The sequence below is a fragment of the Copadichromis virginalis genome, linkage group LG20, assembly GCF_057382275.1.
Source record: "Copadichromis virginalis isolate Kocher_CV1m ecotype Utaka linkage group LG20, C_Virginalis_male_GT1.1, whole genome shotgun sequence".
Classification (NCBI taxonomy): domain Eukaryota; kingdom Metazoa; phylum Chordata; class Actinopteri; order Cichliformes; family Cichlidae; genus Copadichromis; species Copadichromis virginalis.
Window position 1 is genome coordinate 1,393,984 of NC_140637.1, and position 26,411 is coordinate 1,420,394.

General features: G+C 43.0%; 2 protein-coding genes and 1 long non-coding RNA gene across 5 annotated transcripts; 2 read left to right on the plus strand and 1 right to left on the minus strand.

The window, feature by feature from the left end:
- Positions 1-6,570: 6,570 nt before the first annotated feature.
- On the plus strand, positions 6,571-9,552 carry LOC146683913 (uncharacterized). 3 transcript variants are annotated; one of them, XM_085443627.1, is made up of 6 exons: positions 6,571-6,646; positions 6,775-6,869; positions 7,551-7,758; positions 7,870-7,976; positions 8,274-8,421; positions 8,746-9,552. In XM_085443627.1, the coding sequence occupies exons 2-6, from the start codon at positions 6,849-6,851 to the stop codon at positions 9,051-9,053; spliced, it is 792 nt and encodes a 263-aa protein (XP_085299753.1). In that variant the 5' UTR covers positions 6,571-6,646; positions 6,775-6,848; the 3' UTR covers positions 9,054-9,552. The 3 variants fall into 3 exon arrangements, with proteins under 3 accessions (XP_085299753.1, XP_085299752.1, XP_085299751.1); XM_085443626.1 differs by having other exon boundaries at positions 6,835-6,869; XM_085443625.1 differs by having other exon boundaries at positions 6,835-7,758.
- LOC146683914 (uncharacterized) lies at positions 9,178-19,128 on the minus strand. Its single transcript, XR_014917129.1, has 2 exons — positions 18,324-19,128; positions 9,178-12,787 (listed from the first exon to the last, which is right to left on the minus strand). It is a non-coding gene; the product is annotated as an uncharacterized LOC146683914 (long non-coding RNA).
- Positions 10,712-12,375, plus strand: LOC146683915 (adenosine receptor A3). The gene is made up of 3 exons (XM_085443624.1): positions 10,712-11,049; positions 11,139-11,602; positions 11,727-12,375. Exons 1-3 carry the CDS (start codon positions 10,712-10,714, stop codon positions 11,897-11,899), a joined length of 975 nt encoding a protein of 324 aa, XP_085299750.1. The 3' UTR covers positions 11,900-12,375.
- Positions 19,129-26,411: the final 7,283 nt, after the last annotated feature.

Here is a 26,411-nt window from a genome sequence, read left to right on the forward strand (position 1 = left end):
TTTCAACACGTCCCTTTTGGAAATTTTGGATTCTTTTCCAAGATGTAACTTGTGTTTTATTCCTCTTTCTTTATCTCGAGATGTTTTTTCTTTTAAGATTCTGCTGACTTGGTAGCGTTGCATAATTTGTGCAGATTTTTCACATGCATGCTTAACATGCTGCCACATACAAAGACAATGGATTCAGATCTGGTGACTAAAGTGTTCATTGAAGTGCACTGAGCTGTCACATTGTGAAACCAGTTTGAGAGGCTGGAAATAACCAGAAGATGGTAAATTATGGTCATAAAGAGAGTCATACGTTCACCTGTGACACTGAAACCATGATTGATTGGTAGTTATTAAAAGAGGGCCAAGAAAAAAAATTCCCAACAGCATTAGCGCATGGACTTTGGACACACATCCTTCTGGTCCAGTGAAGAAGAAAGAAGGTAACAGGAGTGGTGGCAGTATGATTAATTCTTCAAACACCTAACTCAGGATAAGCAGACTAGGAATTTGCAGGAATATCACGTTCTATACTTTCCTCCTCACTTAGGAATAATCGGTTTAAAGCCAAAAAGGCTTTAAACCTGGAAAACAAACTACACCGAATATTTTTGATGTCACGTCATGATCTGAAGCCAAGGACTCACAAAAACAAATGGTATTTAATATGAAACATCAGACGGCACCATATTTTGGAAGATGCATGCACAGTCTAAACATGGCAAGAGGCAGATGCTACATGTGATTCTTTTTGCAAATGAGGCGACAAGTTCAGGGAGGGAAAGAAAAGACAGCTATTGTTTCGCCTCCCCTGCCCTTGTGACAGCTGTGGAGGTGTGGGCCTCCTGCAGGAGAACACTGAGCACGGAGACAATATGAATGGCTTCGCCAAGTGTGAAGTGTGTGGGCTTTGCTCTGTGCAACAGGGGCTGCTTTCAGAATAGCTCATCAAACACCATCAGGCTCTTTATTGTGTTCTTTGGAACATTTTGTGTAGATGTTTTTCTTTATCTTTAGAGCGTGATAAAAACTTTTACGCTCCCGCTCTAGCTTTCTTTGCCCGTGCTTATCTGGCTGTGAAAGCAGATGATTTATGTACCGTCTTCACACTTGAGTTTATGTGTTATTGCGATAAGGCCGGTGGGGTTGTGTGCGTGTCTGTGTGATGGTTTATGAGTGTTTATTGAGACCGCAGATTGTCGGATGGCCTACTGGAGGACACAAACAATCTTCCGTGGGAATGCAAAGTTCCATGAGTTCCCAATCCCTCTCCTTATCTCCAGCGTTCCCACATGAGTAATGCATGTTGTCCTCTGCACCATCTGACCACCGCACTGCTGGTGACCATTTGCAAACTGCATGCGTTTAGTTGCGTGCTGCAAGGTGGTTATAATGAACTACATCTGGGCAAAACAATCGCAAGTGATTGTCAGAAACGTCTGAAATACATAAATAAAAAGCTTTTGTCTTTGTGTTAACCAAGAACGCAAGAGTGACAGACAACAGTGTGTGAAACGAATTGAAAGGTGGAGGAGGTGATGGTGTTGGGTGGGGTGTGTGTATGTGTGTGTGTGAGAGAGGAATCAACCTCAAGTTTTGCATACTTTCCAGTGTCTCTCATACACAGTTAGTATGTCAACACCATGGTGTCCACCTGCCTGCTCACCTGCCAGACTGTTCACTGGAATCACCTGGCTACACTCAGGGCCCTGCCCATGGGTGTGAACACGAGGCAGAATTTAAAAAACAAACTGTTGCTCCCTAACTACAGATGACACAAATCATTATTAGGTAGACGTTTAGTCCGACACAAATGAAACCATTTAAATCAAACAATACGATTTTTGTGTTTATGCCTGTGAAGCAGCTAGATTTCAGTAAATAAATCGTGAGCATCTCTCATACTCAGCGCATGTTTATGTTTAGTGTTTGTTCACTGAAAGATTGCTACTGTGAAAAAAACACCCACTGTCACTAATGTCTTGGCACACACACACTTTTGGGTAGACGTTGGGGAAATTCCCAGTAACCTGCATGAGTAAAGGTGATTTGCGTATGCTCACTAATCTAAGGGGTTTGGCTGTAACTGTAAACCTATTACACCTGGACACACACACACACACAGACATGCACACAGCCCCTTTGCTTCAAGGCCTCGCACACTAATGGTCATTAAGTGGTTGAATGTGTGTTTGTGTGCGTGTGTGTATACACATGCATTCATAAGCCAGTTTTACAATTCACCTGCTATTCTTTGACCGTTAAACATCAAGTGACTCAGACGTAGTGCGGTTAGTTGATTAAATCGCTCGCGCACGCATGGACACCGTTACAAATGCACAGCAACGAAAGAAACAGGGAAATATATGAAAACGCATGTCAACAGCAGCAAAATGTCATCATCATCTTTTTGACTTCCAAGAAATTAGGAAAGTGGAGAAGATTATGTGCAGCAGATAAATCTAGTGATGGTTAACCTGCCTTCTTGAGATAGGAAAAAGTAATCAATTAAGTTTGTTTGGCCTCGAACACTTCTTGAAACGATTCCCTGATTAAAGCACGACTCCCCTGGATGTAAATCCTTGAGCACATTGATGGATTGCCACATCGTATTTAGCTTTCCCACTCCAGTTTCCTGTAACACATTTCAGGTCCAAAAACACAAATTGTAACACCTACATTTTCTAGTAAAGCAATAATTCTTAGATTTCACCCACCTGTGCAAGTGTGTGTGTGTGTGTGTGTGTGTGTGTGTGTGTGTGTGTGTGTGTGTGTGTGTGTGTGTGTGTGTGTGTTACTGAGTGCAAGGGTCCAATGTCTCTCTGGCCTTATCGCCTTGCCTGAATGCTCCAGGTGCAGACTGCCCTCTAAGAACCCTAACCGTCAGCTGTAACACTGAATGCTGAGGGTTTTTCCGAACACGTTTATCAAGTCCTTTTGTGAAGCTCTTGTGGGTATTTTGACAAAGAATCATTCCTACAACTGCAGCTACAACTATTTCTAACCTTGAACATTTCATTCAACACTTTTGCACAACTGTTCTTGCAGATAGCAGTAATGTCTTGGTACTACTGTGGATGCTGACACGTCTTTAACACACATTTGTGCAATGTTATGGATGCAGACGGGGTAAAGCAAATCTGACCTGGCGATTGCTCTTATCTGCTCTTTGTGCCAAGAGCTACAACAGAACACTTTCAAATCTGTACAGCTGACTTTTCCTTTTCTTTCCTTCTTTAGCTTTTGGCATCAAAATTACTTGGTTTGTGTCTCTGAGTGAAATATAGACTTTCATATGTTGACCACATGTTGCAAAGCAACCCCCCGAATCTGCAAGCTGTTTTTTTTTTGTTTTTGGTTGTTGCTGTAATTTCAAATTTTGTATGAAGACATGGGTGGTTTTTTTGTATAAAAATGATGCAACATCTGTCAACAATTAGGCAGCTTGTTTTCCTCTCAGCTCGATTATTTGAGTGCCTGAAAACCTGCATTTCTGACTTTAACTGACTTAAACTCTAAGCATTTATCTCAGGGTGCAGCTGCCAAACACATGAAACGTGGAAAAATAAAAGTGTCACAGGTATAAGTTATACTCTCATCAATCATTTGGTTGATTGATGAGAGTATAGCTGAGTAAAACTGAATCAGTGTGCGCCCCTCCTGAGATGAACTTTGACCTTATAAAAAATACAATTACCTGGTTATTTTATCTTTTTAGGAAATTGCATGAAAGTTTGTTTTAATTGGTACATGAACTCTTACATATAATGGAAAACTTTTTTGTGAGATAGATCGATAGGTAGGTAGGTAGGTAGGTAGGTAGGTAGGTAGGTATCAGTTTCATGCAACAATCCTTACTATGGTATTTGTGTAACTGAGACCTCCTGAAACTGAAGGTTCATAAAAAAAGAATTATGATATTATGATACTGGTCATGGGATCTGTAAGCAAATATTCCTCATATATCCTTCTTCATTATAAAGACCACAGCCTACTCTGTCGTTTCTTTCTCACTTGTGGTTGTACTTTAATATAATATATGGAATATACTGTCAGCATCCTGAGAGTTAAAAAAAATTGGGATCACGTGCGTTAGGTACGAGAAATACTGCTGATCTTTCAAAGAAGATATGGCTCCCCCTTGCTGGACAGGTTTTTCTGGACTGATTCACTATTAATTTAAAACATGCACGTGTCCCTGCTGCAACACACCTGAATAAAATAAACAGGTCATTAGCAAAACTATAAAACTTGACTGCATGCTGAGGTGGCGACCCCTAACAATACTCAAGTAAATCTAAATAAATGTAAGTAAATGTAAGTGTTTGGAAAAATGTACTTCTAAAAGTACTTTTATTGCATGTTTATGTTTATGTTCATTCACTCATGAGATGCTGTAACAGGAATCAATGGCTGAATGGCCACATCAGCAAGCAGTCAAGTTCTGCAGTCTGGCTAATGCCCTAATTTTATTCAGTGTGCTGCAGCAGGGACGCGTGTAAAGAGCTCCCTCGAGGACTGTTTGACACCCCTGGTGTTGGACCATCGCTCTGGATTTAAGCAGCAGAAACATCTGACTGCAGATATCTTTAGTTAAGACGTTTCTGACTCTGAAAGCCAACCAAGTGTTTGCTCGTTCACTATGACATAATGACCCTCAATCACCATGATCCCTGTGTACCCTGATCATTTACAGGGAATGTGCCTGTGGTAATATTTCAGTGTACTGAACATGTACACAGATCGATGACACGCTATAAAGTTATTGTCCAGATTCCCGGTGTTTTTATCGTGCTGTGATACCCACTGCTTCTACGGCTTCATATGCACCATATATCATTCATCCAAGCAGGCAATCGGCTGGATTTGTTACGACAGTGCTTATCATGAGTCAGTGGCCTTTGATAACACAGTTTGCTGCTTTGCTTCGTGCTTTTTTTGGATGTAGATGCTCATCATGTCCCAGCATGCCTTGCAGAACTACACTGTAAAAAGTTCATCAGTTTAACATTTGGTTAACATAAAGAATCGCTGACACTCCTGTTTACTCGCCACTAGAAAAAGAGTTTCGTGTCCTACTGGACTGTTTGCGGGACCTCAAATGAACACAGGTTAAACACACAGACACACACACAAAATAGCATTGGAATAAAGGCACTATCTGCTTTAATATTATCTACTCTTAACTTGGTTCGTTTGAGCACTCAGACTGTTGTAGCGAACCTGACAGTGCACGCAGCAGACTCTAAGAGGTTGACAGGTTTGTTGTCACAGATCAAAAAAAAGCTTTGGGGAAATCCCTCTCCTATATACATCGTGCGAAAGAAAGCACATGTTGTGCTACAACACATGTTGCGTCCAGGAATCTACGTCTGAAATTTAAAAAAAACACACACACAACAAAAACAGCACAAAAAAGGAAGCAGCCACAATGCAGCGCACATCAAAAGCCACCTATGAATGACGCTGTTTTCTAAACCTGCGGGGTGATGTAATGCCTGCCGCTGTTTGCTTCCCTGCAATGGTTTATGAAGAACAATGTCATTGTGTAGGAGCATTCATTATCACTGTGATGACAAATAATTTCAGATTACAGTTACAGTTACAACTTTGTGGTTAAGTGAAACCAGCGGATTATCTGTGACACAGATGAGTTGTAACATTTTACTTTTACAGCACATTTTACCTTAACTGCATTGTCCTGAGGATGTGTAAAGTCTTTTAAGTGTTTTAAGAATTTTTTACTCTTTTTAACTCCAAGCATTGATAATTAAATCCTGGCATTTAGGCATCGGAAGTATGATATTCCCGAGGATTATTTTTCCTAGTTAGGATTAGATTTTTTTTAAGTAGTCCTGGAGACGGACCTTGCATAGAGAGCATGCCTTCACTCTTCTCTCACTTGATTTTATGCAAATGCCCAGTTTTAACATAACGAATGCTGTAAATACAAAACGTCTGCAAATAAGTTTTAATGTGAGTCATAGTTCTGAAATTAGGGTACAGTACAAATGTCTAAATATCCTTAGATGTACTTACATCTACATGTTACTGTGCTCTAGAGAATCTGTTTTTCTGCAACAAATATAATGTGTAAAATACCCATCACTCATCATATTTATCATATATATATATATCAGATCATATTTTTTAACCTACTCATATGAGTTTCATGTTTGACCTCAACAGAAATATAAAATCAAAATAATATGGCCACATTATTGTCCTCCATGGCACCTCGTCTGTGCCAAATGAAATGATAAGAAACCACAGGCACACCGCAGGCTTTGACTCCCTTAAAATGTGAAACACTGACAATCTCCAAAAACAGGACAAACTTTATTGCTGACATTTAAACGTCTGTACATCTGAAAACAATTATAAAACCAGTGACTGTACAGTAGCACTTTGGATAATACTAACGTAAAAATTACATTGTATGAAGAGACAATAGATAGGCAAAATAAACCACTCCCCCCTTTTGACAGCCCTCACTGGCCAATGAGAGGGGGAGGAGGGCATGTGTGGATAGAGTATAAGAGAGATGACATCCAGGTGGAACATCACACAGGTGAGCATTCACATTCTGACATCTCCGCCTTTTAATGCCTGAGGATATTACTTTACTGCACCACACGCAGGAGTGCGCCTTCGACGGGTACGTCGATCTTTGCTGTGCTTATTCGCTCAAGTCAGCTTTTTTGTCGTTTCTTTTCATATGATGGTGTCTGATAAGTTAGAGAAGTGCTGTTGAGTTTATGTGTGACGGCTTCTTTCACTTCTCAGTTCATGTTTGACAAAGTTTTGACCACTGGCTCAACTGATGAGGTCGTCTTCTCTTTCCAGATCATCCTTTTGGTATGCTGACAGAAATGGAGACGGTGAGTTTGATCAGATTTTTTTGATACTTTCTCTATTTTTTGTTGGGCATTGTGTGAAGGAAGGAAAGGCATATTTATATATTTATAACTGGATCTGAGTGACAATGTGGTCTTAAATATTACCATGTCATCTATGTATAGACTGAGGGTAAAAGGCTACTGGAAAATGGGCTATGAAAAGCTAAGCCATATGGTACGGTTACCCGCATGTTATCTGTGGCCGTGAAAACACAAACACTTGCATAAATTTGCCAGTCAAACTAAAATACACATGCTTGCAGTGTTGTTCCTCGGCTCTTATCCATAACACAAACCCTTCAGCACAGAGCTAGGATCAAATTCATTTCATTGGTGCGAGATTAAGTTTTGCAAATGTGTGCTATTTAAATTAATCCTATTATAACAATGAGCTGTGCTCCTTTTTTAGGGCTCTAAACAGAATGAGGCTCATTCAAAATTGATGAATGTGTCCGTCAGTGATCTTCAGATAGCAAAATCATTCACTGTGTGCATCACAGCACAACAGTGGCACACAACAGAACATCAATGGGCTTCATGAGAAGAAAGAAAGAAAACAAAACAAAATGGGTGTTATGTGTCATAGTAACGCCTCAGGCTATCACTGACAATAGATACAACAAATGCAAATGTTCATTATGTCCTGCCGTGTGTGTGTGTCAGATGGCTTATGCAACCGAGATCAAGCTAAGTGGAGGCAGGGGAGCCTGGAGTGGAGTGGCTCCTTCCTCCTGCCCTGAGGTTGACCTGGAAGTCATCGAGGAGTACCTGCAGGAGCATTCACTGGAGGTCCAGCCTGCACACACGCCTGCATCACCTCTGACCTCAATGGGGCAACATATACACTCCCACCAAGGCAGCAGAATTATAGGTTAGTGTCATGATGGTAATGATGGCCGGGGGGGGGGAAGATAAGAGAGATGCCAGAGTGTGTCTGAGTGTGGATTATTTCTACATGTATCTCTTTTGTGTTTCTCTATAGAGAATAGTTGGTCAGGTCAGCATGCTTATGAGTGGCACTGTGGCTCTCACAGTGAGGAATACAGACAGCAGCCCCAAGCCTGGCCTAGTCCCCATGACAACCAGTGGGTAAGTTCAAGAACCTCAACTTCCTGGTAAATTTAGCCTTAATTATCTTTTTCATACTGTGTGAGAGGCACGATCAACTCGAAGTAGAATTTAGACTAACATGAGCCATTTCATTGGTGTTGTATATGATTTATAAAGATAGTTACACGTTTTTGTCTGTGTGTGTGTGTGTGTGTGCGTGTGTGTGTGTGTGTGTGTGTGTGTGTGTGTGTGTGTGTGCGTGTGTGCGTGTGTGTGTGCATGCGTGCGTGCGTGCGTGCGTGTGTGTGTGTGTGTGTGTGTGTGTGTTCACCACAGGGACACATAGCATATTCCGATGAGGCATCTGGATACATTGACTCAGATTCCCAGTCCAGTAGCTCCCAGTACCAGGATTCGCCGTCACCATCCTCTGACACAGGGAGCAGGAAGGACAGAGATCCCCTGCCTCTTGCACCACTGTCAGGTAGAGTGGCACACACACACACACACACACACACACACAGACACACAGACACACACACACACACACACACACACACACAGACACACACACACACACACACACACACACACACACACAGACACACACACACACACACACACACACACACACACACACACACACACAGACATAGACAGAACCACATTTGAACATGTGTGTAAGAACTAAAACTCTCAACAGCCTACAAATACCAAACGTCTCCCACACAGCATTCTGTTTTCATGCACGCACATATGAGACAGTGTTACCTCATATTTGTATTTACATCCCCTTTTTCCTCCTAAGGAAAGAGGAAGGAGCGGCTGTTCCAGTTCCTGTTTGAGATGCTTCAGACGCCATCGATGCGTAGCTGCATCTGGTGGGTCCAGTCCTCCTCTGGCACATTTCAGTTCTCTTCCCAAAACAAGGAGAGCCTGGCCCAGCTGTGGGGTCGGCGAAAGGGGAATCGCAAGCCCATGACGTACCAGAAGATGGCACGGGCTCTAAGGAACTACTCTCGCACAGGCGAGATTCACAAAGTTAAACGGAAGCTCACTTACCGCTTTGATGAGAAGACGCTAAAATGTCTACAGGGAGACTCAAATACAAAGTAGAAACAATGAGTCTATGTTAGCATAGAAATAGAATAAGGACAAAGGATGTCAAGGGAAATCACTTTGGGTGTCCCATGAATCTCGTGTCTGCTTATTATAGTTCTGTGGCATTTTGAATAACAAATGAATACTGAGTATTTGAAAGCCAGAAGCGGATGCACCGTAGCTCAGAGTCAGTTATACATACAGACCCACATTGTATTCAGTGTGAGGGGAAGAACTGTAAATGCAAACTTCAGGTACAGGCTAGGTGGGAGAGGTGATCTGGCTTTTATCATGTAAATCGAAAAGGTTATTGTAGAACATCTACTTTATAAGTAGAACTTAAATCCTTCAAATAAAAGTAGCATATTTCTCTTCTTTGTGTGTGATTCTGTATCGCAGATATTTAGCAGATACAGTTTACAATCATCTTCTTCATTTTGGTTAAGAAAACATGATCTGTTTGTGTCAAAAATGTCTTTTTTATGATAAAATAAATCTGCACATATTTTCAGAACATCTGACTATATGCTTGTGTGTATGTGTAAAATGGTAAAGATAACCCGCACAGTGCATGTGGCTCAAATAAACACAGACATGGACGGACAGACCTGCACCCACAGCCAAAATTGTATGCAAAGTGAGCATGCAGGGAAAAACCGCCACTAAAAACAGACGTGTTAATCAGTAACATCTAAAGAGTTTGCACACACAGAAGCGAGCACACACAGATACACACTCTAACTTTGATGAGAAGTAGACTTTTTTTTCTATAAAGCTGCCAAACTGAGTGTCAATCCCAAGTTAAATAAACAATAGTACCTATTGTACTATTGTACTAGTACTTGATTTATAGAACACACTCACAGGTTTTGTTCCAGTAGTTTCTTCGTGCCACATTTGCAATGTCAGGTAGTAAAAGTGACTCATTGGTGTATCATGTATTGTATTTCTGTATGATTTTGACCTGTTTCGATACTTTCATTCCAAAAGAAAGGCAGAAAAGAAATTCTACCTTTTCCTGAAATCCACGTTTCCTTTACTGCGGTTACCAAGTACCTCGTGGCTTAAAATTTAACAGTCAAAACTAAGATCTACTCTTGTAGATCATTCTCTCCACTAGTAAAGACTAGTGATTTTTATCCTTAAGCTGTAAGGCTCAGAGTAAAATGCAACTGTAATAGAAATTCAGTCAGGTAATAAACATAACCATTATATGTCATTAAAAACCTTTGTCTTTATGGGACTTTTGTTTGCATGAAAGCTTTCGCTTTTGATTCATTTGATACGTGTTGCTGAGGACACATCTCTACTTGGACTTGTCGTAACAGAACTTTTAAATGTCATCTTGCTGCAACTCCAACTTTCCTTCACCCCCCACAGCACGAAACACACCCCTTTTGTGGAAAAGCCACATTTACATTATTGGGAGTAGGGAAAGGCTCTTCACTTACTGATGAAATACAGATGGCGTCTCCATGGAGTGCATGCCTGTTGTTCGTGCACGTACAAGCGCATGCATGTTCGCATATAAAAAGTGTCAGCTCAGTGCCTTTGTTGCTAAATTGAAGCCAAAAGCAACAAGAGACAAACCATCGAATGTGTTGGATGTTACTCAGCTGCCTTCGAGGAAACTCGTTCTGTCATTCGTAACAGCTTCTGGTTGTCTTGCTCTAATGGCTGAATGGAGCTGGGTGGCCTACACAGTACTGGAAGTGCTTATTGCTGCAGCATGTTGCTTTGGTAACGTGTTGGTGATGTGTGCTGTGTGTTTCGGTATCCGGGATTCCCTTCGGGAACCAACATTCTGCTTCCTCGTGTCCTTGGCAGTGGCTGACTTCCTTGTGGGTGTGGCCGCTGTGCCCCTTGCAGTATTATTGGATGGCTGGGTGAGTCTAATCCCTGAGTTGTGCCTGCTTCTCAGCTGTGTTGTGCTGGTGTTGACGCAGGCATCTGTGCTGTCACTGCTAGCAATTGCTGTGGACCGATACCTGCGGTTGCACACACCACTCAGGTGAGGTGAACTCTGGGTCTCCTGTTTTGTGAGTGAACACTGTGATATTTTCAGGTTTTCCCTTTTATTGTGCTTTATCCCTCTTTCAGATACAAAGCCTTGGCCACACAAAGGCACACATGGATCGGCGTGTCTGTTTGCTGGATGCTTTCATGTCTCCTTGGCTTCACTCCTCTATTCGGCTGGCACAATTACTCCTCCCCAGCATCTGATTCTACCAACACATCTTCCACTTCTTTCATCCGTCCGCCGTGCACTTTCCTCTCAGTTATCTCCCTCCCTTTCATGGTCTACTTCAACTTTCTCGGATGTGTCATGGCACCCCTGCTGGTCATGACCCTCCTCTACACTCGAATCTTTTGGAGCCTACAGGGACGTCTAAAGGACAGCTGCCCTCAGTCCCGGGCCTCTCTGCTCAGGGAGAAGAGGCTGGCCTGCTCCCTGGCTCTCGTCCTCATCTTGTTTGCTGGCTGCTGGATTCCTCTCCACCTGATGAACTGTCTGCTGTTGTTTCAAGGCCCTCAGGCTGTCACACAGGGAACGCTCTATACAGGCAGGTGACAGTACTTTTTCTAGCCCTTACGCAGTTTGCAGCTGGTTGTTAAATATTCGAGAGCATGTGACTCATTAACACCACTTGCTGTGAAATGTAACACTAGCCAATCCAAATGTTCCAGGTATTCTCCTGTCTCACGCCAACTCAGCAGTCAACCCTGTGATCTATGCCTGTCGCATTCCAAAGATCCAGCAGGCCTACGGTCAATTATGGAGGCGCTTCCTTGCGTGGTTAAACTGTTGCCATCGGGAAAAAGCAGGTTCGCAGATCATTAACATGCAGCTGAGCCATTAACATACACATCTGGATAAAGATGGAAAAGCAGTCTCCAATAAGGGGCCTTTTGGACTTTGTCAGGAAGTTTGTATCTGCTCATAGAGTCTGTGTTCAACCATCATGTAAAGCTTTATTAAAGCGAATCACATAGACTGGGGAAAGAAGCCAGTTGAGTGTAATTTCCATTTATGGATATTTGTGCAAACTTTATTCTACAGATAGCAATTTCCTGTGTCTCCACTAGAGGGCGGCACACACTAACCATCGGCACAGCTCCTGTTCGACAACAATCACAACTGCAGTGTGTGACAAATAATTTCAAGCTGCCATTCACTGATTTTTGGACAACTTATTTAAGACAAATGTGACTTTATTAAAATGTACATCTTTTAAAAGCACATAAGTTAACACTTCCAGTCAATTCAACACTAATCATGCTGCGTGTCTTCCTCCTCCTTTTTTATTATATCTGGCAATAAACGTCATACTTGAGCCATGAGCATGTGTTGTATGTTCCTCAGTGTGCAGCGAGCTCCTCAGGGAAGGCAATAGACTGTATAGTTATCACCTGAGCAGGGTGCAGTCCCACCCACCAAACTATACAACCTACTACCTCACCCTGTCAGAGCCCAAGTCAAACACACCCCAGGTTCACCTTTCTAAAAATGTTGGGCCTATTTACCTGCTCGGCGTGAAAACAAGAATAAGACTGCTGAAAGCTCGTGTTTTTGCTTGGAGACGGCAGTCGGCGAGCGGCTGACTCGGCTGTCTCTTGGGAAAGACAGTAGATTGTATAGTTATTTAAAAAAGAGGTTACACAACCCCACAACTATTCAATCTACTACCTCAGCTCCAAGGACAGCATCCACGTTGCTTCAACATCGAAGATCCGCAAAGGTATCCTTCCTGCAACGGCACAAAGAAAGAAAGCGCTCAATAATATTAACTAACTCACTGAAATCATCTGGTTATTCAAGTTTTATTCTCGTGTACTTTTAAAAGTTACATTTTTCACAATATCTTCGAGTGACGTGTTGAAATTCAACCTCTGCAAAAAGCAGCCTCGTTGCGTTTTTGCTTTTGTTCTCCGTGTCTGTTTTATTTGGTTTAAAATAGGTACGGCTCAACGTCACGAGTGAAAGTGCTCACGCCTCACGCCAACAAGTCTTCAACTGCCAAGATTTGGAGAAACATTTATCGCTTCTAAACAAAAGAAGATCCTCACGATCGACCCCGTTTTTCTGTAACGTCTTTAAGAAACACGTTCCGCTAAAATAAATCAGAGGCAAATCATTTTAACGGTGAGTGGACGACGGAAAGTGAGAGCACTAATGTGTGAAAGCCCAACAAACAACTCACTGGCTTCCTGAGACTCTGGCATGTGATCGAAAGAGAGAAAAAAAGCGAGCTGCTCGATTCTGTGCCAGGAATCCTCCGTTTTCGCCAAAAACTGAGCTCATTGCAGCGGCTATCCCTGTGCAGGCTGGCTGCTGCTCCTCAGACGGAGGTACACACACAGATGCCTGCAAATATGGCTTCCACCAGCTGCCTCTCATTGAATACAAAGCTGGGATTCTGCCCCCCAAAACACAACAACGAAACACAAAATGGCGTCTTGCACATCGGCCATTTTAGGTCTGCTTTAAAACACTGTAAGGGTCTACCTTTTAGGTTTTTCGTGAGCTTGCTGCATCGTGATGAAGAAAGCACAGCTGTTCTATCAGGAGTGATGGAGAGTCAGTCCTGTGCCAACACTAAGGCGAAGCCAAAAGAGCCAGACGACACTCTATCACGGAGCGAGAGGGAAACTCTAACTTTACTTATCAGGCAGCTGGACGAAGCCACGACCGCGTGCAGCATGTTTCTGTCCGTGTAATGTTTCAGTAGCACCCTCACAGAGCGGGCAGGCATTTTGCTCTGTTAAAGTTTGATTCATTTGGGAAGTCGTTGCTTCTCCTTCAGCCATTACCAGTTAAACTATTGCTAAACATGAGATAAAGATTAGCTCCGTGCACATCAGGTTGACATGCCAGTAACTGCGGGGTTAATGAGTGGCAGACAAACGCCAGGCCGGGGCCTCAGACTAACAGAGATGAGGTTAGAAGGTACACCGCCTGCATAAATTAGCATACAGCCACGACCCCTGAGACTTGGTCCAGACCAGCCTATAGTTAGCATGCAGTAGACCCTGCTAGACTGACTACAGAAGACCAGACAGACAGAATGGGTGGGGGTGCGCTGGCGTGACGCCCGACTCTGTCACCACGCCAGTGACAGATCTATGGGCTCTGCTTAGTCGCCAAGAAACGTCCCCCGACTGCAGCCGCGTTCGGAGGACGAGGCTGATACGACACAGCGCTCTCGGAGAAATGGGTCAAGTTAACGAAGATTTAACAAGACATCCGAGTAGGAAAACATGCACGCAATAAATGCTGGTGGGGAGTTCTGTGCTTTCTGGGTTAATTGTGCAAAACCGGAGTCGACGCGGTCAGTCACGTGCCGGGCGCAGATATTTTCCGTGGCGCTTACAGCAGGTACGTACGTCCCGGCTGGCCCGATAACTTTTTCTTGAAAATAAACGCAGCTCTCGTCTGCGGGGCAGCTGGAGGAACTTGGAGAAATCTGGCCTTCTGAGCTAATCCCATCTGCCTATCAGACAGACTGTGCATCTGTCACAGCAGAATCACGGCTGAATGTTTGTAAATTCACAGTGTAAGCCAAGAAACGTGGGCCTTGTCCACTCGTACCCTCTGATAACACGACTCTGCTGTGACCAACCAGGATGTGTTTTTCTGGAGGCGATTTCCTGCTTCGGCCTTGTCATCCTTCTCTGGGTGACAGTCACACGTGTATTTCGAGGTTTCCAAAAGCCTCTGACAGTTTGAGCTCTTTGGCATCACTTTTCTCTATAAAGCCCACAGAATAAAATTTCAACATCAAGTCTTTTTATACCAGTTACTAAACTGGGAGGCCTTTTTAAGAAACACTTTGCCTTCATTGTGTTTTTAGAAAGAAGCCAAAGTGGACTTTTGTGGACCGCAGACTAAAATCAGAATGGATGGTTTAATGTTTTAATGGACATATTGACCACGCCGTGCCCACTCATTTTGTCCTCTCTTCTTTCTTTCTAAAGATGTCGATGTCAAACAAAGAGCAAACGCCATTAAAACGGCGAGCAAAGGGAACCAGGTTTTACAAACTTCACGTCTCCACATTAAAACAAACAGAAACCCACGTGAAAAAAAGGATTAAGAATATAATGGAAACCAGCCTTAGCTCCTCTCCTCCACTGACGGGAGGATTCAGACTTTGTCCCCCACCGGGCGATTTATTCCTTGTCCGATGCAAACAACGTAAACACGCGGGTTAATTATCGAATCTCAGAACACTCGCAGCATACCCAGTTGCCAACAAAAGTCCTCAAAATTGGAGCAGATTATCGCAGGAAGCAGAGGCAGGAAAACACCTATTGGCTCGCCTGGTCCCTCGGTCCGCGAGACAGAATGAATGTTTGGCACAGACACAACGGACGGGGCACCACACCATTGGTACAGGTTCTTGTGTGTTTCTCTCTCTTTCGCTCTCTGAGCTTTGTGCCAAGAATGGACAGAGTCTGTGTGCCAGGCAGAATTTCAATAAGGGGAGTAAGGAGGTGGAGGTGGTGGTTAAAGAGGGGGAGGAGCGGTGGCGTTGATGGAGGAAGTAAGCCACAATAGATGGCAGAGTGAAGAATTCCCCGACTGACTGCTTGTCTAACTCACGTCCATTCTTACTGATCCTCTTAAAAGCACCATGGTGACTTTATCACACAAGCTTTCATCCTCCCACTCTCTCAGGAACGTCCTGCATTAGAGGACGAAGGAGCACTGAGCCTCTACCATCCCACTTGGCATGGTGCCCGCTCTGATGTTCTGTATATCCTCATTAGCTAGGCACAACACACAGCTCACGCTCGCATGTATGCAGAGATATGCTGCCATATGTGTGTACTAACACAACCGTACACTGGTACAGACAACACAGCACAGTTGCTCAAACTGTGGGCATTAAAGGAGCTCAGTTGATCTTGATTAGATGAATGGTAATTAAATAAAAAGGCTTCCAGGCTTTTGCGATCAGTGTTTTGGTTTTGTGCAGTAGATGGCTGCACAGACAAATGCTGAACTGACATGAGTCAGCCTGAGCGCTGGATAAACATGCTGGACAGTTTGTTTGAGGAAAAGATATATGACCCAGATACGCCAAGAGCATATGGGAGTCACTGTGCTGACTATCAGCTTCCAACAACAACCTGACCCATAGATACACATATAGACAAGGAGCTATGGCTGACAGGCCAAACAGCCAATCTGCAGGCTTGGGCTGTGTGGACAGTCCTCCAAGTAGTCGAATGACTAGTGTGTGTCTCTAAAATCTCCGAATGAAGAAAGGTCGCTTTCCTCCTCTCCATCTACTTTCTCTGTCCTCTCATCTCCACTTGTCTATGCTTTTGCTAATGTGCTAATGAGATGTGTGGTTACCATGGTTTCAAATGTTTCTGATAGCTCAGAATCCTGGCCTTGCATGTCGCTACACGCCCACATGTTAGAGCATTTACAAATGCCACACGGTGCAGACTGTACACAAGCATGCACGTATACAGCATATAATCACAAACACTTGGAAAGGTATGCCCTTTCAAAGCCAGTGCATGTGTGCGCGTGTGCATGTGCATATTTGTGCACATGCACACAAAGAGAATGCGTGCAAAAGTGCAAAGCAGTGTATGTCAGGACGAAACAGCTGCAGCTTCCTGCATGAGAAGAGAAACTTCCTGTTGCTTCGCTCCAAACCGCGGTCGGTCAGCCAAGATATCAACCAATCAGCTATGTCGAGGCTGAATGAAGGAAGTAAGCCTGACTGCCTCTAGGAGAAAAACTCAGAAGCATTATGAGGCAACACGATAAGTTCATCTGAGGATACGAGAGGGGCGGGGAAAGAGCACTCCCACTCCTACCTCTCTTTCTATCTCTGTAACTTTTGATCTCTATATTTTTTCAAGCCCTTTTTCCTCTTAACGTTTGTCTTTCTTTAGTACCACATTTTGATATGCAAAAAATCCAAAAAACAAACAAACAAAAAACTAGTTTACTTTTGTTATGCAGCCATTTGCCACTTTATGCGAAAGATAAGCAATCAGAAAAAATAGAGACTTGACAGAGTAGTATAGCCGCTAATTGTGAGGGGTATGATGAAAAGGTCTGATGGTGTTCACTGTTTACACGTGGCATGAAGGCGCCATTTTAACACCAACCCATATTTAGATGCAATATGCAGCTCTGGCATAAAGTTGTCCAGTTAGGTTCCTAATTACATGTACAGTGAGCAGATATTTCAATGTAATATCTGACCAACTAAATTTGGTTAAATTATTGCAACGGCTCTTGGTCAATATGCACAGTCGCTTGTCTAATTCAAGTGCAGTGTTCTGGTCTCTGACATACAGCTGTAATCACAATTACCCTTATATACGACAGTTTTACATGTTGCCTAAATACACACCAGTCACACAAATGCTACCGCTCATCTTTAAATTTCTTCTTCTCATGTGGCGTGTCAAAAAACAACAACAACAACAAAACCAAATAAAACAAAACATTCGTCTCACTACTGAAAAAACCTTTTTCTTTACAGCATCGTCAGTTTCATTTCTGCCCAATGCTTCCTCTGAAATGTAAAGTATATAAAGATGTTAATGACGCAGTGTTGTAGCAGCTACCTTTTGGCAAACAGACACAACTCTAGACTGAAAAAGCATAAAACTGGACACACAACTGCACCAGCAAACATGTTTCTGTGAAACTTCTGCCATATATCAGACTTTTTACAGTGGCTAGAAACAAAGGAAGTAAATATTGTCCTTATATTATCTCTATCGCCATGGCCCCGGATGATAAGAGATTTGTGCCTCACTCGTCCCATAACAGCTCTTCAACACTGGTTAGCACCTATACTTACACTAACCTGAAGCTTACAACCATTCTCAAGCCACACAACCCTCTGAGGTCAGTGAGTAACCAAGAAGGCCTGTCGTCCCTCCTACCAGTCTCCACAGAGACACCTGTTCAATACAGAAAACCACAGAAAATACTGTTGACCCCCCCGTCAGAGCCTGCTGTCCTGCGGCAAAGAGGGGTTCAGGTTAAGACAGAAAGAGATAGAGACACCAGGGGAAAGAAGACTGTCAGCAGGGAGTCGCAGTGTCCCTCTGAGCTCTAGAAAAGTTTCTCCTGTCATGTACATTGAGCCAAAATGGCGCCGAGGAGAGTGCGGCGTGGCAACCGATAACAACAGACAACGTTTAGGAGAAAGACCACGATGAAGGACAGAGAACAGGGCGAGAGGAACTCGGGGAGACAGACTGCAGGGAAAAGGTGTCACAGGATTAAAAAAAGGGAAATACCTGAAGCCTGTAGTGAGCGGCGGGCTGGGCCGGACGACTGACGGAGAAGAGGGCCGTGATGGCGGGAAGAAGGGAAAAGAGAGGAGTAGAGCACACCCTCTGAGAGCTACACCCCCTTCCCACAATCCCCTCCTACTGGCGTGAGTGCGTCTGTCCGTACACGAGGTGACAGAGGGACGTCTGCTCACACACAGCCACTGTGACACACACGCGAAAAGAAAATACATACACACACAAACGACAATATCAAACACACCAACAGCAAAGAGGTCCAAAACAGACCAGCAGTAGACTTGCATTACTGTCAGTGGCGTATAACCAAAACAGAGTCAAACACGAGAAGACGCCAACAACAGAGGAGTTAAGAACACAGACATACACATAATCAAATCACCAGCCTTTGGATCACCCTCTGCTCTGCCCTGTGCTGTGTTTGCCTCGGTCTGCCAGCCCACTTTGGCACCGCTGCCAAGAGGGAAGGAGAGAGAAAGGAGGTGGGGGGTGCAGAGACACAGAAAGAGGAAGGGAGTGACATGCTGTAGCGAGAGAAGGAACAGAAAGAGGAGGAGTCCGAGAAAAGAGTTAAGACTGAGAGTGTGCCACAGAAAGACAAGGAAACAAAGTACGAGAAGAAACGTCAAGTGTCGTGAGCCGACACGGCGACACAAAACAGTCCGGTATCGGCTAACGTACACCTTTATTATCCAATATCCAAAACGCACCTCTGTCCACATACCCCACTCATACTATACTGCAGCAACAGACAGATGGCGAGAGAGACAAGCAGATCCCGACACTTCTGCCATATTGTTGCATCTCACCATGTTCATACAGTCAATAGATTTTTTTTAAAGAAGCTCAAACTGGCTTGAGATTTCTTATATACGCTGTTGGACTTTTGTTTTTCAAGTTCTCTCACCAGAAAAAGGATTCCTGGCAGACTTCCTGTCTTTTTTGACATCTCTGTTCTGCCCGTTTTTCTTTGCGTCTCCCCTCAATCCGTCCTCTCTCCCTCCATTGGGGATAATATCAGCCCTCGTGAGAGGGAGGGCTTTGAGAGAGTTCAGCTAAATGAATCAATGAGCAGGGAGGGTGGATACTTTCCCCCCCTGCCTTTGGCATCCTTCCCAGGTTTCCCTTTGCTTTCTCACCCGAGCATGATAGTTCAACACCAATGCAGATCTTGGATCAGCGAGCTGTCGCCTCTAGATGACCTCAATCATTAGGAGAGAAAACATAAATCCATCTGCTCATTAATGGCCGACCTTCTCTGTAGCCAGCTTGCGGGCCAATCATTGGTGCTGAAGCGGGTATCCCAAGCCGAGCCAACCAATCAGCACTCACCTCCGAGCTGATGTCATTTTGAAAATACTGAGTGTAACTCTAAAAAAACCCAGGAACACTCTTCTACCATTCGATTCAAGCAACCAATTACAGACAAAAAGCAAAGCTTGTTTCGAGTGAAACGCCTAATTCGTTGTCGCAGCTGCTGTAATAATAGCGGCGGAGTCCTCTGACTGGCCAAACAGATACCAACACACACATTACCAGAGGCTTCTCTCAGTCTTCAAACACCAACTGCGGACACAAAGCAGACCACAATAGCCCAGCTTCTCTGCTTGAACACCACAAGTCTTTTCTCAAAGACAGGACAATGGACGCACACACACATACACACACGTTCATACTGTACACACGCACGCACACACACACGTGGTGTGAAGAATCCGGTTCTTCTATGGAGGCTCAGATTCAGGCAGCAGGTTGGACAGCCCCTCAACCCTGACGTCACGTCTCCTTTGTTGTTTATGAATTTATTTCTCTCCTCAGCTGAACTCTCTGAACTCAAAGTCCCCACACCCCTCCATTACTTCCCTCCCGCCCTGTCCTCAAGCCCCTCATTTACCCCCTGCCAACAAAGGCGGGCAAATACAGTATGGCTTTAACAAGGAAGAAGAAAAGAAAAGGAGAGACGGGCAGAAGGCAGACACAGAGACGCGAGACAGAAAGATCGAGAGAAAGGAGCTCAGATGTCTTTCTCACTTTTTCTTTTCCTCCTTTTCTTCTTCGATCGCTCTCCGTGTGTCTTCCTGCTTGGCTTGTAAAAGTTTCAGCTGCGAGGCGGGCCGGCCTCTTTTGGCAGCCCTCCAACTCTCGACTCTCCTGTCCCCCTGCAAGAGAGAAAAGGAAGGGAGGACAAATATAGTCACAGCTAGACGGCACTGTAAAGTTGTAGATACAGATGCACTCTAAATGCACAGCAGGTTTTTCTTACACACACTTCACACTAATCCATAAAGGAAGAAAGCACCGTGGGGCATTTTGTCAACATTTGCCACCAGTTTTCAGTAAAGCATAATCCAGCGGATAATAAGTAAACTACGTGCTAATCACTGTGTGAGCCGCCGTGTGTATTTTCAAAAGGCACATTGTGATGTTTGCCTGCCTTTAACTGGCTCTGCCAGCTGAATTTGATAACTGTGTGTTTTGGTGTTCACACCCAGTTCACACAAGGACGCGCCGCCCGTTTTATTTCTCCTGGTATCAATAACCTGAGCAACTCGGGTGCTTGCATGCACAGTTATATTTACTGTAGCACACAAAAACCTCTACCTGCCAAATATTTGCATTAATTCAAAACACATAACCTGTGTAAATGGGCCCTGTTTCAAAGTCTAGGCAGACACACACACAGACACACACACAAGACTGACAAGTTACACTGTTACTGATTTACTCACCTTGGTTTTCGTGCAAGATCACACACACCGATACTTCTAATGCTGATGTATTTACTCATAAACTGTATCCTAATCAATTAAAAAATGAACTTATATTGTGCTTTACTACTTACTATATACTTTATAACAGGTCAGGCTTATTTACAGGTTAAGTATCTTCTCTTAATATAGGTTAAAAAAATTTAAATAGATATTTATTAATTTTTTCTGATCTACATAAGAAAATACAAAATCATATTTATATTTCGACATTTAACAAATAGGGTTAACTTAAGTAAAACATGTTATATATAGCTGCTCAAAAAAACATAAATCATAAATCAACATGAAGAGTAGATTTAAGAGGCCTTAGCCTCAGAATTATTACATTCCCTCTTCTATTATGTGTAAGGATAAACTTAGCTACTGATTATGAAATGTGAAATACTGTAAATGTTTATTGAATGCTGGTCTACCTTAGCGCAACATTGAGTCACCTTCAGCTAACTTATCTCTAAAAACTAAATGTAGCTTCTCCAGTAGCTCCTTATTAAACTAGATGTTGAAGAGCATTTTAAACACAGAAATTTTTAAACAAAATAAATAAATAAATTTAAAAAACGCCAAAATAAAAGTTCACGTTTCCTAAAATGACAGATAAAGTTTGCGCTCACCTGTGGGAGACTCTAGAGGAGAGAAACAGAGGCTAGCCCCACTAGCTTGTAGCCTGACTGTAACTTATATAGGGATGAAAGGGGTCGCCAAAGGGGCTGGACATGTGGGCCTATATGAGCAGGTGTAACCCAGCAGTTAAAATAGGAAATAGTAAATAAAAAACGTAAGCGTGAGGTTAATTTGTATAAAAGAGCATCTCAACAAACACGAGCAGCTCACTGACTGTGGTCAAAGTACCGTTTTTTTGTACTTTGTTCAATGGAGATTGATGTGGCGCTCCATCTAGTGGTAAAAGGGGGTAAATGCATACACTCTTTGGCTGAAGATGTATCATTGTGGACCACTTAATTTTCTGATTTTTATTTTTCTTACAGGACGATATTGCATGTTTTAGCTTAGATAAACAGAACTGTATATTTCATTAATAGTGTTAATAGTAACGGTGTGTGGGGGAGGGATTTCTAAAGGTCCGTTCCTATGCAGCACACAATGGCTTTAGAAGGTGAGTAAAAGTTAGTATGATGAATAATACATGTAAAACTTACCAAAACTTGCTTGGTTAGATTAGCTTGCATAGTTTCCAGGGTAGATGCATTCAAAATTGCATTGTGCATTTCCTGCCATTCAAGAAAGTTTCCATTATCAAGTGTTTCCTACAATCCGGAATAATCTAGCCTCCAGCACTCTGAGTGTGGATGAGTATTGAAGGATAAGAGAGAGAGAGGCTTATTCAAGATAATTTAATTAAAAACATGCAACACAAAAGCAATGACAAAAAATGAAATAATAAAATGAATGAAAATGAAACATAAATAATTTAGTCATTGCATTAGGTTAGTAATGTCAAAGCCCAAGGGAAGAAACTACTGGTGGCATGCTACTTGTGTGCAGCTTGTCAAATGGCAGCAAGGCAAACAGGTTGTGACTGGCTATTTAGCCTACTTGCAGTAACAGAATAGAAAATATAATCTTTTAAAAAATGGAGAACCTCTTCAAAGTTCATAATAGCTATCCCTTTTGTTTTGAATTTTATACCTCCACCTTTCTGCTCAGTCACTCTGAAGTGTTTCTAAAAGCTCAGTGAAAAATGAAATACCTGATCTCCACTTCAGCCGGAGTCCTCACTGGGAAAGGATAGCACTTTGTAAAGGCAGGCTGAGATGCAGACATGTTTGCACATGTCAAAATTAAACCAGGAAAATTCAGCCAATGTTTTAAAAAAGAATCTTACTGCTGCTGTGTAGTTTTCTCTCTGATGTCTATCACCAAGCACCAAATGTTTCTCAGTCACTGTGACTTGCACAAATCATCCAGATCGGTTTTGAAATCTTAGATTTTTACCATCAGATTTCTGGTAATGCCATTCTTCCTAATTCATCTACAACTAAAAGATCAAGCATATTCATGCGTTTCCTAAAATCAGAGGGCTAATTAAAAACAAAACAAACCCACAATTTGCCACTTATTTCTTTGGTCAATGCAACTGACAGCTGTCATGCTGTCCTTTTAAAATACCCATGACTAAGGTGCTACTGCCCTCCAGTGGCCACATGAAAGGACAACCCCAGACCAAGATGCTGTCAGGGGGTTAAAAGTTCTCTTGTCCCTACTGGCCCTGCGCTTCTTCTTGTTCACCATTCCTGGGAGTTTAGTTATGCTCAGCCTTTCCTTTTCTTATGTGACATTTGAGCCATACATTTTAGCATTAAAGAATCCAACCAGATACAGAGAGGGCAGGTAGATAGGTCTTAGGGGGGCACAGTTGGGGGTCCTGCCCCAGAAATATATTCATTTCCTGCCTTCTCCTGGGTTTTTGCAAACCCATTTTTCCTGCCTCTGTTTTTCTCTAATCTAAGAAAAGCACAAAACACTGACACCAGGTGGCAGTTTAGTATATACTAAATACACTGCATTGGTGCCCCCAGGCACAAAAACCTTAAGAAATGCACAAAACAAGGTGAGCCAATAGTTTCCTTAGGGCAAGGCACCTCATTAGTTATCAAAATGAATACCAAGCAGCACAAAGCAGCATGCGTCTTCCAATTGTATATTGCGATTCAATTAAAATAGCCCATGTCACTTGTTATACGAGCCCCCTCAGTGATCCTAAGGCAGATGCCCATTTGGACCTGGTAGCTAATTCAGTCTTAGTATCTATGTAGGGGAGACCGGGGATAGTTGTAACATTTTTGACATTTCTGTCTGTAAATTGGAGCTCTTTTAAGGTAGTGGATTCAAAATGTAATGCAAAGTATTTACATGTCTCTGCTATTAAATAGTCAGAGCGTTCTCACTCCCGAGGCGTAACATGTCGACGTTTTGTCACGTCCCGCGGCGTTCCTGAGGAACGCGAAAGGAGACCTTCGGCGTTCTTATGGTACGCGGCGGGTTATGGCTGGAATCCAGTGCAATGACGCTCCCGCGGTAATAGACGTTCCAGCCCTGTATTCCAGCCCTAAACCTAACCTTATCCCTAGCCCTGACCATAACCTTATTCCTGACCTTAACCAGGACTTTAATTATGTTAAATAGCGTGTTTCTAAGCGATTTGAAGAAAAAGAGCGAACATGTGTAGGTTCAGTCCAGACGGTTCTCATATTCCCTCTTTTTCCGAGGTCGTCATTTAGGAACGTGGTGGGTAGCCGAAAACGTAATATGGTGACGATTTGTCACCTAGCGTAAAATGTTACGCTTTGGGAGTGAGAACGGGTTGAAATAGTGCAGCTATTTTCTCTGCAGCACAATTACCCATTGCATGGTGTGGCCTCAAACACAAAGAGTGAAATGTTACAATTAACCCCATAGTCTGGGTTAGTTGTAACACATCCTGGGGTAAAATGTAACACAATGAAATAAGGGTACTAACAAAACATTAACATGTAATCTTTGTTTATTCAACACATGAATGCACTTAGAGCCATTTATGTAGCTGTGTGTGTGTGTGACAGAATGCAGAAATCTAGCTTTTGAACATATTCCAACCCCCCAAAAAAGTCAAATTATGGAATTTTCTGCAACTGAATATTTCATTAATTTTGGTTGGTCTTCCTTGAGTTTGGCCTCATTGGCTCAGTGGGCATTATAACCTACAACTCTTGCACCAATTTTGAACATAACAATGAAGCTGAAAAAATGTAGTTGTTCACCAGCATCGCAATTCCATTACTTTTTATCATGGCTTACCTTGGTGTGGTTTGCAGAGTGCTTCAGAAAGATGAGGAAATCTGTTTCTTGCACCCATCCTGATTTATTTCCACTACCAGTACTTCCTACTGGTCCATCTCTGACACAGAGGTCTGCATAATGTATGTGTGGGAACACAAACAGTGGAGGAATTGTGTTGCCAATGGCATTAACCGCATATACAAAAGCGACCAGTGAACCTCTCTCTGCTGATGTCGTTGCCCCAACTTGTTTAATATAAGTTAAAGTAATAGTGTGGTAAGTTGTAACATCTGCATTATTGTTACAACTAACCCAGACTGTTGCTGTTACAACTGACCCAGACTCCTATAGCCATGAACTCGCTAACATTACAGCCAACGGCTAAAACATTAGCACTAAAGACTTACACAGAATATATCCCCATAGACATACAAATAACATAATTCAAGTTTGATGAGTTTAACTGCAAAGCAGATGATGCTATTAGAAATTGAAATAAAGTAAAAAAAACTTACTTTTTGGCATACAAATGACTTTTTTTCATGTTAAATTGTCTGTGTTTGACAAAATGTGCTGATTTTTCACATGTGATAGCAGAACTGAATTGGGCATGCACAGGATGAGTCACATCATTTGAAACTTAGCCCTGATTGGAGAAATTGGAAGTGTTACAACTGACCCACGTAACAACTATCCCCGGTCTCCCCTACATTACTTTGCATCTTTTCATCATTCTGACTAAGTAACAACACAGTGGTAAACCGTTTCCTCAAAACAAAAGGGCAACAATGTTGAACCTCTTGGCCAGCTGAACCCTGGGTTTCCTTCAAAGACATTTTTGTTGTTGCACCGATGGTTTGTTGATTATTCTGAACAAACCATAGGTGCAGATTTAGCGGCCATGCTCTGTCTCTCTGTACTGGCCATGTGATTGACTGCTGACCTTGTCGGGGTGCCCACACTGTCTTTTCTCCAATGTCAGGTGGGGCACAGTCTAGCCCCCCCCCCCCCCCCCCCCCCCCCCCCCCCCCACCACCACCACCACCACCACCATCTCTGGTAACAAGTTAGCAAAAGAAATGATTTTTTTCCCTGCCTACCACTCTCAGGGCCCTGAAACATCTTGGCTTAGGGCCTGTTAAAGCTTCACTGCTGGGTATATAGTACCACAACTACAGAACACTGATAGACAGACAGAACTGTAATTAATGATATTCAAAAGTTAAAGCAAACGTGCAAATAATGCGTGTTCTCATATTCAGAATGAATCCTGAATGGAGCTTTATATATTAACAGTAGTATTTCTCCTGCAGTAACCAAAGTATGAGGTCCGTGTAGACAGGAGGTGCATTATCCAGGGACCTAACCATCCACCCCGATGGCACGCGATATGTAGTGATTTTTCCTAGACAAAAAAGTGGCATTACGACTACCACCTTCCTCATATCTCCCTGCTATCCCACCAGGAGTCTGATGTCCGGGGAGGAGTTTGCCTTGGGACCCACAAAACTTTTGCGTGTGTGCGTTT

Excerpts from the sequence above, each read along its gene's own strand:
- LOC146683913 (XM_085443625.1), top strand. The coding sequence starts at position 7,416 with ATGGGCTTCATGAGAAGAAAGAAAGAAAACAAAACAAAATGGGTGTTA. Across the intron at positions 7,759-7,869 it reads CCAAGGCAGCAGAATTATAG|AGAATAGTTGGTCAGGTCAG; the intron begins GTTAGTGTCATG and ends GTTTCTCTATAG. Across the intron at positions 8,422-8,745 it reads GCCTCTTGCACCACTGTCAG|GAAAGAGGAAGGAGCGGCTG; the intron begins GTAGAGTGGCAC and ends TTTCCTCCTAAG.
- LOC146683915 (XM_085443624.1), top strand. The coding sequence starts at position 10,712 with ATGGCTGAATGGAGCTGGGTGGCCTACACAGTACTGGAAGTGCTTATT. Across the intron at positions 11,050-11,138 it reads CGGTTGCACACACCACTCAG|ATACAAAGCCTTGGCCACAC; the intron begins GTGAGGTGAACT and ends TCCCTCTTTCAG. Across the intron at positions 11,603-11,726 it reads ACAGGGAACGCTCTATACAG|GTATTCTCCTGTCTCACGCC; the intron begins GCAGGTGACAGT and ends CAAATGTTCCAG.